Raw genomic sequence first — 12058 nt, forward strand, 5'->3', positions numbered from 1 at the left:
TTTTTTGTTGGTGGCTCCGCGTTGTGCCGTGGAAAAGTTTCTCCGAAGAAAACTGACGTCAGCGAGCCGGGAGTGACTTATATGACCTCGCTGACGTTACTTACGCGGACGACGTCCGGGTGGGGTCGTGTGGCGCCGTTCGCCGGCGTGCAGAGGTGCTGCTGCAAAAGATTTTCCGGATCCAGTCTGACGCCTGGGGATATTCTAAGTTAAGGAATCTGCGGCTAGACACCGTTTCTACCAGATACATCTTTACCAAAGCTAAGTAACTTGTACATTTACTGCAACGTATTTCACTTAACTGTGCCAGGGTTGCTTGGTTCTAGGAAATAAAGTAACTAAAAGAATATTTTTAAAACAAAACAATTGGTCTGAAGTTCAGTCTTTGAGTGTGTGAATTCATTTGCTGAACACTGTCTTCTGATACTGCCTTACTGCTTGACCACACTACCACAAATAGAGTGAGGTGCTACCTAACTTTACCTTTGCCTAGCTTTGGGGTTCCACTGGACTCTGTGCACCCTTTACCTCATTTTGGTATAGTATATACAGAGCCAGCTTCCTACAGCTCCCACATGGGCCCTTCAACCTTGGTTCACAACCATGTTGGAGCTGTGACTAGTTCCGCAGCAAAAGCTACACCTCCCATCCAGTCTCCTCACACAGAGCCATGGAGAAATTACATACCCAGATCCCAAACAACTGAACCTAGAGATCTGGCTCCAAAAATCATGGAGTTTGGTCATCTGAATCTTCCATCAGACTATATGAACCTCATTAGAGAGGCCAGAAGGCCTACTAGAAGAGCTTGTTATGCAGGTAAATGGAAACGTTTTTTAGTCTTTTGTAGTAATATCAATCCTCTTGATACTTTATACAAAATATAGTTTATTTGTTACACTTGCAGTAGGCAGGATTATTTTATACTCCTATCCGCCTGCATCTCGCTGCAATAGCTGCGTATCTACAAAATAGGCAACACTTGTCTCTCTTTAGAGTGCCAGTAATCAATGCTTTTATGGAAGGACTTAAGAGTTATACCACTAAGACTTCCACCTGCCCCAGTGTGGAATCTTAACATAGTCCTCACACCTTTTAAACCCATGCATAAATGTGAACTGCAATTTCTCTTGTTGAAAATCACTTTTCTCAATGCAATTACTTCACTGAGGAGAGTGGGTGAGCCACAGACACTAACCATAGAAGAAGCTTTTTTTCTAGATTCACAGAGACCAAGTGGTTCTTCGTACTAACCCAAAGTATGGGCTCACCTGCTTCAGGGACCAAACCACAGCAAAGACGGGATGGCACTCCAGCGCTGCTCCCTGGGAGAATCCTTCTGCTTATAAAAGCAACTGGTTGGTCTTGGCTTTCATCATTGGTCTGGGATAGGACTGATCCTATCTCTAGCTCAGAGGCATCATTCTACACAATGAACTGCTTGGCTTAGTCTGGAGCTTTGAGAATTGGTGAGAATTGGTGCTGAGCACATTCTCTTTTTTGGGCATCTTCTTGGAGGTGAGTTCTGTGAGGGGAGCCACAATGGACCCATATACCTTCCCTTCACAAACCTCGTAGTACCCAATCAAGCCCAGGAATGCCATGACTAGGGTCTAAGTTGTTGGAGCTGCCCAGTCCGGGATGGCCTGGTTCTTGGGCTGTGACCTCCTCTAACAAGGTGGCCCAAATACACCACGGTTCCCTGCACTATCTTGCATTTTTAGGCCTTGATAGTTAGGTCTGCAGTTTGCAGGGCATTTTAAACCTTCCCAAGGTGGATCAGGTGATCCTGCCAGGTGGAGCTAAAAACCGCAATATCATAAAGGTAATTTGAAATGTGGCTGCACCCAATTTGTCGATCAACTCATCTGCTCTAGGGATAGGGTGAGCATCTGTCCTGGTGACAGAGTTGAGCCCTCTATAGTACACACCGAACCTAATTTCTCTCTTTCCACCCTGTGGATGAGGTTTGAGGACTATAACCACTGGGCTGGCCCAGGGGCACTCTAAAGGGTTCAATAACCCTTAAGTCTAGCATCTTGCTGACTTCATGCTCTAATGCGGGGTATCGTCAGTTTTTCACATTGGAGTTTTCATAAGAACACTTGTTCTGAGATACCTTTATCTTAGCAACAGGGATCTGGGCAGAGTACTATGCCCACATCTATACCTACTTACATGGAGATTGAGCAACTGCAATTGACTGCATTCCATTTGCCATGTGAAGTGGTGGATGGAATGCTTGTAGCCGTACCACTTGGGTTTGCTGCTACCTTGTGTATGATAAATGTAATGTATCCAGTGTCCATCTCTTTTCTCTTAGTTCTATTCTATATTAGTTCACAGATTCTCGTCACCAGTGCATTTACCATTCTAGCCTTTGACCCATCACTTGCTTTTTCTTCTACAGGCATCCCTAGGTACAACAAAGTATTGCAGTTACTTCTTAAAAAATATGCAGTGTCCAAAGCCCGACTGTATGTACCTCCACGAACTGGGTGACGAGGCAGCCAGCTTCACAAAAGAAGAAATGCAGGTAAAGAACACTTTACCAGAGCTGAACAAGGATAACTACTGCCAACAAGGAAAATAAATTACTGTTGGAGAGAGTCAGTTCGTAGAAAACTTCATATTTTAAAATATTTTTTCCCCAAAAAGATTTGTGGTATTAAAGTTGCATCTTTGAAATTGTAGTTTGTGATTCTTCCTTCTAAATACAGATTATTTGACCCTTTCTATATCCGTAACCGAACACTTTTTTTCCGGACTTTGTCCAGTATACATTCTTTGTAATGGAGTAGGTGTTTTGTAAGAGCAGTGCTTGGCTTTCTTTTGCATGTACCCACTTAGTAGGCTTATGAGCTTGCCCAACTCTTAACTGCAGTTTTATCTGTGGCACCACTAGAGTTTACAACAAGCAAATTTCCTAATGGGCAGCACAGTCCGTGGTTGGTTTCACCATAGTACTAGTTATCTACCTTGTTTTCATTGTAACTTTTGTAAGAGGCTAATTTTGGCACTGAATCATACGCCTGTGAAATAGATAACATTTTGTTCGAGGCATGTGGGCTGCTGAATTCATATCTGTGCATAGATCGCCGCCTAGTGTTGGGTCCGGTTGATTGCACATTGTTGTCCTGGAAGAGTCTTTGAAGTATCACGAGATAGGTGGCTCCTCCTCTGGACTACAGTGCGCATGGGCATCCTCTCCATCTTCAGATTGTTTTTTTCCACCAGTGGGTTCGGATGTACTTTCTTGACTCAAGTTCGGAATCAGTATAAAATACTTTGCGCAAGGGAGGTCGGTACTGTCTAGTTCGGTGCCTATACTTCATCTAGTTCTCCTAACAGGACGTCGAAGGCCGTTTCGCCTTTTCGACACCAAAGGCCCCAACTACGACGACGATGGAACGGAGCCCGTTCAAAAGATGCCCCGTCTGCAACTCAAAATACCCTCACATTGACGTGCACCTAGTGTACAATAAATGTTTATCCCCGGACCACGACGAGGCCAGCTGTATGGCCTGTTCCAAGTTCCGGTCGAAGAAGACGCTTTGACTTCGACGCGCCGCACGAAAGTCGGCGCAGAAAGCGGCGCCTGACCCGGATAACATCTTCGAGTCCGATGACGATGAAGGCGTCGATGAAGAGAATCCTGACCAGCAGTCCGACCCTGCGTCGGAGCAAGACTCTAACTTCGGTGTGGACTACGATGAAGACTACGTCCACGATGAAGACGTCGTTGATCTAGGAGACGACGCAGAGGCCATCGGAGCCGTCTATGACGACTCGAGCGATGAGCAAGGCCCACCCGCAGTCTCGGGGCCTAATATTGACACTGCTCTCTAAGGCTCAGGTCGAGGCATCGCCGGAAGGCCTTAGCCGAAATCTTCCTCCACATTCTATAGCCCCGCGTCAAGGCCCGGCTAAGAATACTTCTAAGGAGCCATCGGTCGATCCAACAAAATCGAAACCGAAACCAACAGAGGCGAAGACTAAACCGAAACTGTTGAAGACAGTCCTCGGATCGACGCCCTCTGACTCCTTGGCGCCAGTCAAGTCTAAAAGCGTAATCGACCCTTCGGGGTCACAAGGGGGCGTCGGCCTGAAGAGCGGGGCGCTGAAGCCCGTCTCTACGGTCAAACACGTCACTCTGACGCCGTCGACGTCCAAACATGGCGACACTGCCAAAGGACTCCAGGCTAAAAAGACTGTCGAACCGACGCTTGCAGCCTCCAAGCCACTGTTTACCAAGGCCCTAGAGTCGAAGACAAAACCCGACCCGAAGGAGCATATAGCGTCTAAGCCCAAGGCCGTACCTGCTGCGCACCATGAGCTCGAGTCTACGCAAGGCCGCAAGCATGTGGGTGATCCACCGAAGCAGATCGGATCGAAGACTACGTCAATCTCAAAGAAGGTCGGTTCGTCTCCGGTGCTTCCTCCACCAATTAAATACGGACTGCCCCCGACCGCTCAACCCAAAGCGTTCGAGCCACAAAAGAGCACCGAAACGTCCAAGAAGGTGTCTGGCCCTTCCAGGTCTCAGTACATTCCAGAGGAGGTTATGTACCAGGCACCCTCGTATGACAATCAGTCGAAGCTCTTCATCGGCTCGGATTTTGGCAGGCTCACCATTCACAAATGGAAAATCGCTCTAGAACACCCTTTAGAGGCATACAAAATCCCTCTCAAGAAGAAAAGGGATTCAGCCACATCACCTGTTCTCTTTGAACCTGTGGAGTCATATACACAACACTAAGCCTATTCTCCCACACGCAGCGATGAGGATGTGGGAGAGGGTTACAATCAGGTTGAATTTACTTATCATACTGACGCAGATCAGGAGGAACCTCAACCCTGGACTGACCCTGTTGACCCTGATGAGCCACACACTACGCCTAATACTCAGTCCTATAATGTCAAGACCTCGCCTACTGAAGACACGGCGGCGTTAAACGCTTTAATTGAAAGGGCAGTCATTAACCATGACGTGGAAATGCAAGCTGACCCAGTGGAGGAGGACTTTCTGTTCGATACTTTCTCCAGCTCAGAAAGATTGGTAAAGACAATTGGGCCGGATTCACAGAATGAACTTAAGACTCAATCCTAAACTTAGTACTATTTTGGTATTCACAGAATGCACTTACTACTTTTGGTATTCACAGAAGTTAGGATTTTGTCTTAAGTCTGTCTAAAGTCTGTCTAACTTAAGACCAACTTAAGACCAACTTAAGACCAACTTAAGACCAACTTAAGACCAACTTAAGACCAACTTAAGACCAACTTAAGACCAACTTAAGACCAACTTTTAACTTCTGTGAATGCCAAAATAGTAGTAAGTTCATTCTGTGAATGCCAAAATAGTAGTACGTTCATTCTGTGAATGCCAAAATAGTAGTACGTTCATTCTGTGAATGCCAAAATAGTAGTACGTTCATTCTGTGAATGCCAAAATAGTAGTAAGTTCATTCTGTGAATGCCAAAATAGTAGTAAGTTCATTCTGTGAATGCCAAAATAGTAGTAAGTTCAGGATTGAGTCTTAAGTTCATTCTGTGAATCGGGCCCATTGCCTATGATAAAGGGTGTCCTTAAACATGCTACTGACATTTTCAAGGAGACCACAAGGGCGAGGGTTGTAAACCTAAGGATTGAAAGAAAATATCGGGCTGCGCCTGTGGACCCTACGTACATAAAGGGCCAGCTCCCATTGGACTCCCAAGTAGTAGCTAATGCTCACAAGAGAGCAAACTCTCAAACAAGTGGTGATGCTCCTCCTCCGGACAAAGAATCCAAAATCTTGGAAGCTTCTGGCAAACGTGTAGCAGCTCAAGCGGCGAATATTTGGAGGATCTCAAATACGCAGGCCCTATTAGCCAGATATGATAGGGCTCATTACGACACGTTGGAGCAGCTACTACAACACCTGCCTGATGCTTATAAGGAGGGAGCAGAAATGCTCATACAGGAAGGAAAGTTAATTTCAAATGCATCCATTCAGTGTGCCCTCGATGCAGCAGACACAGCAGCTAGGGCCATCAACACTAGTGTAATGCTGAGACTTCATGCCTGGCTCCGCATCTCTGGTTTCAAACCAGAGATCCAAACAACTTTGCTCAATCAGCCAGTTAACCCTGACTTTCTTTTTGGTCCTGATGTAGACACGACCCTTGAAAAAATTAAAAAAGACACTGAGACCGCAAAATCCATGGGGGTTCTGCAGTCACAGCAGTTATAGGGCAGTTCCTTTCGTCGCTCCGATAACAGGGGAGCCTCTAGAGGTCAAGCATTGCAGCAAGCCCAATACAACAAGGGCAGCACGCAGACCACCTACAACAAAAATAACCGGGGTGGATATCGTGGGAACAGCACCAAAGGCAGAGGACGTGGAAATAACAATGCCAGATCCTCCGCCCCCCACAAACAGTGATGCCTTGTCACTGCCCCCAGACCATATAACACCGGTCGGGGGAAGACTCCAGCAGTTCCTGCCAGTCTGGGAAGGCATTACCACAGACAGGTAGGTGAGACCACTTATCCAATACAGCTATTGTCTGGAACTAACCTCCACTCCTCCCAACATACCCCCAAGGCAACGTCCTATGTCCGCAGAGCACATGCACTTATTGCAGCAAAAAGTAATCTGCATGCTGCAAAAAGGGGCCATAGAACTCGTGCCTTTAGAACAGCAAGGTACAGGGGTGTACTCACTGTACTTCTTGATCCCAAAAAAGGACGTTTCCCTGCGGCCCATTCTAGACCTCAGACCCCTGAACCAGTACATCCTGTCAGAACATTTTCACATGTTAACTTTACAGCAAGTTCTACCATTGCTCAGGCAGGGGACTTCCTGGCAACCCTAGACCTGAAGGATACCTATTTTCACATTCCCATTCACCCAGGTCACAGGAAGTATCTCAGGTTCACCGTCAACAACCAGCATTACCAATTCAAGGTCCTGCTTTAGGGGTCACTACTGCCCCCAGGGTGTTCACCAAGTGCTTGGCGACAGTGGCTGCGCACCTTCGGAGACAACAAATCCATGTCTATCCTTATCTGGACGACTGGCTTGTCTAAGCGAAGTCAGCCCAGCAGTGTGCCAGCCACATGTCCTGCACAATTCACCTCCTACACAGCCTAAGATTTTCACTAAACTACCCAAAATCACACCTTCAACCCGCACATGTGCAACAGTACCTAGGTGCGACAATAATGACAGCAACAGCGCAGTCCAACGCTGCCAGAGTCAACAGCATGCAATTGCTGATTCAGATGTTCAGGCCCCAGCACTCACTCCCAGCGCAGGTATTTATGCAGCTGATAGGTATGATGGCCTCCTGCATCTTCATAGTCCCGCACGCGAGGCTACACATGCGTCCCCTTCAAGAGTGCTTAGCACGACAGTGGAACCAGGCTCATGGACATCTAAAAGACCTAGTGTTGGTGACCGGTCGTGCATACAACTCTCTGCATTGGTGGACACACAAAACCTTTGCAGGGGACGACCGTTCCAAGGGCCTGTCCCACAAATAGTGCTGACAACGGACGCATCTCGCCAGGGCTGGGGAGCGCATGTCCTCCATTATACCGTGCAGGGACTATGGACGACGCAGCAGCAAAGAAGATGCATATCAACCTGTTGGAGCTGATGGCAATCTTCATGGCAATGAAGGCATTCGAGTTGCATTTGTGCAACAAAGTCGTGCTGATCTGGACGGACAACATGACTGCCATGTATTACATCCAGAAGCAGGGAGGCACACACTCTCCACAATTGTCTCATCTAGCCCAGAGCACGTGGAAGTGGGCCATTCAGAGGAACATGTGACCCTCATGGCGGAACATCTCCCGGGCAAGGACAACCAGATGGCGGACCTGCTCAGCAGGCACAGCCATCAGATGCATGAGTGGAAGATACACCAACCATATTTCCAGCAGTGGGGTCATCCAGAGATAGACCTATTCGCCACACAGGAAAATGCAAAATGCCAAACCTTCGCCGCCAGGTTCCCAAACCCGCAGTCTCAGGGCAATGCGATATGCATGAACTCTTCAGGCAGATTTGCGTACGCTTTTCCTCCAGCACCGCTCATCCCGCTAGTGGCACGCAAACTGCGACAACACTCCATGACGCTCATCCTGGTTGCTCCAACGTGGGCAAGGCAGGCATGGTACACCACGCTCCTAGAACTGTCAGTGGTGCCTCACCAACGACTGCGCCTCACTCCCAGTCTCCTCACTCAGAGCCATGGAGACATTCAGCACCCAGATCAGCAACAGTTGAACCTTGCGATATGGCTCCTGAGGTCATAGAGTTTGGCTACCTCAACTTATCCCATGACTGTATGAACATCATCAAGGAGGCCCACTACCAGGGCATGCTATGCGGCCAAATTGAAGCGATTTGTCATTTACTGTTCCAATAATGACATAAATCCGCTGGATGCGTCCACGCAAAACATTATCTGTTATTTGCTACATCTATACAGATGCAATCTGGCATACAGTTCCATCCGGATACATTTGGCTGCAATGGCAGCTTATCTTCAAAACAGACAGCATCTTTCTCTTTTCAGGGTGCCAGCCATTAAAGCTTTTATGGAGGGACTCAAAAGAGAGATTCCTCCCAGACACCCTCCTTCTCCTGTCTGGAATCTGAACGTGGTTCTCACCAGATTAATGGGACCACCCTTTGAACCTCTTCACTCTTGTTAGATACAGTTTCTAACATGGAAAGTGGCCTTTCTAGTGGCAATCACATCGCTAAGAAGAGTTAGTGAGCTTCAAGCACTAACTATTCAAGAGCCTTTCATGGAGGTTCATATTAATAGGGTAGTGCTGCGTACCAACCCTACATTCATGCCTACGGTGGCGTCGCAGTTCCACATTAACTAAACCATAGAGCTACCCGTTTTCTTCCCAAATCCTGATTCAGTGGCAGAACGAGCACTGCACACTTTAGATGTTAAAAGAGCTCTCCTGTATTACGTTGACAGGACAGGGGATTTCAGGAAGACTAAGCAACTGTTTGTTGCCTTCTCCCCACAACACAAAGGCAACCCCATTTCCAAATCAGGTATAGCCAGATGGTTTAAGTGCATACAGATATGTTATCAAAAAGCTAAACGCACATTAACCGTTCCCCCCCCAAGAGCGCATTCCACATGCAAGTTAGGGGCGTCCATGGCTTTCTTAGGTAACATTCCCCTAGAGGATATATGTAGAGCAGCCACATGGACCATCATACATACATTTACCAAACACTACACTACACTACACTAGATGTACACTCCAAACAGCAAGCTGCTGTAGGAAAGGCTGTTCTCAAAACCCTTTTTCAGACTGCTGCAGCTGGCACGGGCAACCACCGCTAAGGAGGTAACTGCTATTCATTCTATGCACAGATATGAATTCAGCAGCCCACATGTCTCTAACGGAATATGCTACTTACCAGTATGCATCTGTTCTTGGCATGTAGGGCTGCTGACATTCATATCGCCCGCCCTCCTCCCCGGTGCCTGTCGCAGCTGTAGCACTCAGAATCATTTTCAGGCATGGTCATCACTTACGGTATTACACTCCATCTCTGCCACAATGGCGAAAAACATAAATCTGAAGATTGAGAGGATGCCCATGCGCACTGTAGTCCAGGGGAGGAGCCACCTATCTTGTGATACTTCGAAGACTCTTCCGGGACAACAATGTGCAATCATCCGGACCCAACACTAGGCGGCGATCTATGCACAGATATGAATGTCAGCAGCCCTACATGCCAAGAACAGATGCATACTGGTAAGTAGCATATTCCATGCGGTTTGTCCAACTGTGAACACAAATGCAGCAGGTCTGGATGCCCTACCACATTCACTCTAGTAATCTGTTACTACCGTAACTGGTGATTTTAGGGAAGCAGTCGCCTGTTATAATTAGCTTTATGGTTTTACCTTTTCATTTGATAGGCGGGCAAACATCAAGAATATGAACAGAAGCTGCTACAGGAATTGTACAAGTTAAATCCAAACTTCCTTCAGCCATCCACAGGCACAGTGGACAAGAACAAAAACAAAGTAACTGCACTACATAGGTATGATAAGGGTATTTATTGTTTTGTTATGATAGTGGATAGTTTCCGTTGTTTACCCAAATAATGAAACCGTGTTTTAGTGTTTACAAAATTTGGCATACTATTGTGCTTACGATTGTTGTTGCATTGCTTTCAAAATATATTCACTGTTTATTTATCTTACCTTTTTTTGTCATACACAATGCTCATATGAGGTTTGGTCTTCCTCCAGTAGCACCCAGATGAAGTATGTGGCATCTCAAAATGCTATAGAAAAGTGCACGCTAATAATGCATGTGCATCCCTGTGTTAGAGGCACACCCTTGGGTTAGAAGAAAAAATCCAAACTTTCTTATAGGTTTTTTTATTGTCCTTTTTGAGTGTTTTTTCATAAGTTTATGATATTCATCACATACCATACAGTTTCATTTCTTTAATCACTGAACAAGATCAATTCCAAAAGGTAAAGCTCAAAACTCCGATGCATTTCGGGCAATGCTCGCCCTTTATCAAGGAGTACTGAAAATGAAGGAAGATACGACAAACTGTCAGTGAACTGAACGAGAGAGGCGGTTTAAAGTGATGGAAATTGTGCTCGTGCTGGATAGAAAATAGGTAGGTACTCCTTGATAAAGGGCGAGCATTGACCGAAATGTAATAATAATAATAAATAAATATCATCTTAGGTCTACATGTACATACTTCCATTGTGCATCTATGTACCTTCCATGTACTTGGATCTGTGTGTCTGTTACTTTTCTCATGAAAAAGCATATCCAATGCACTACCCCATTTCTCATCCTGTGCCTCTATCAATATCTTTAATCTACATATACTTACCTCCTTTATGTATCTATATACTTTCAATGTAATTATGAATCTATATATTTATCACTTTCTTCTATTTTAGCATTTCCAATGCACTACCCTTTTTCTCAGCCTATTCTTCGCTCAATATATCTTCTAGCCCAACCTTCTGACTCCTCTCAAACTTCTACTACTATTCCTTTCAATGCACTTCCCTATCTCTCATCCTATACATCTATCAATATATCCTCAACTTCCACTCTCTCATTTATCCCAAACCCCATACCACTACTATGATTGCCAAAATAACCCTTTCTAGACTCTCTACTACTCTACCTCTCCTTGCACCTCTTTAACTATAACGATACCCTAAAACAAAACTTTCTAAACTCTTCCCTCTGAGTCCCCCGCCCCCTCTCCAAAACTCCTTTTTACTCATCCAAAGGCCTCCTCCTACTGCTAAGACCTAAAAAAAGAATCCTTCACTCTTTTATCCCTCCACTATCCTTTTCAATCGAAATTAAGACTAAAAATGTTCACTTCTCAAATTCCATGTTTAACTATACTAATATACTACTCAAATAACTGAATAACATATCCACTACTCAAATTACTTCATGTTTTTTTTTACTATACTAATTTTCAACAGTAATTCTTTATGGGTTCCGGAGTGGCGTGCTACTCGCCACAAAAGCGCTTCAACACCCATCAGGGTTAACAAGTGCTATATGAATGTAAATCTTTCTTCCCCTTTTATCCCTCCGCTTTCCTTCTCACTCCAAGTAACTGACTAATATCCACCACTGAAATTACTTCATATTTCACCATATCCTCTTAGGTCTACAATCCTTTGTAGGCATCCTGAATAGGGTGCGTCAACACGCGCTATATAAATACAATCCTTTGTCCTCCTCTATCCTTCTGCTATCACTTCAAATCCAATTAACTGACTAACCTAGCCACCACTTAAAATGTACTTGCATGTTTTGTTGTATTTCTATCTAGGACCCTAATTTGATATTCCCGATTCATGCCCTTATGTGGTTATAATTAATATCCTTATAAAGGCATAAGAATCATATCCATATTCAGTAATAGCCCATGCAGTCCAAAACACAGCAAAGCTACTCCCATAGACTCCTAGAAAGCACAACGCGTTCTTTAAACAAACCAAGCCTCTAGCAGCCCGG

The 12058-nt window shown here is 45.5% G+C and overlaps 1 protein-coding gene across 7 annotated transcripts in view; it reads left to right on the forward strand.

The window, feature by feature from the left end:
* The window catches only part of CNOT4 (CCR4-NOT transcription complex subunit 4), a 623322-nt gene that overhangs the window by 211938 nt on the left and 399326 nt on the right, over positions 1-12058 (forward strand). For all 7 annotated transcript variants that reach the window (XM_086952989.1, XM_086952985.1, XM_086952984.1 and 4 more), the window contains exons 6-7: positions 2411-2536; positions 9958-10082. In XM_086952989.1, the coding sequence (XP_086809115.1) occupies positions 2411-2536; positions 9958-10082 (251 nt within the window). The remainder of the gene's footprint in view (positions 1-2410; positions 2537-9957; positions 10083-12058) is intronic.

This window comes from Lissotriton vulgaris, chromosome 1_2 (genome assembly GCF_964263255.1).
Source record: "Lissotriton vulgaris chromosome 1_2, aLisVul1.2, whole genome shotgun sequence".
NCBI classification, from domain to species: domain Eukaryota; kingdom Metazoa; phylum Chordata; class Amphibia; order Caudata; family Salamandridae; genus Lissotriton; species Lissotriton vulgaris.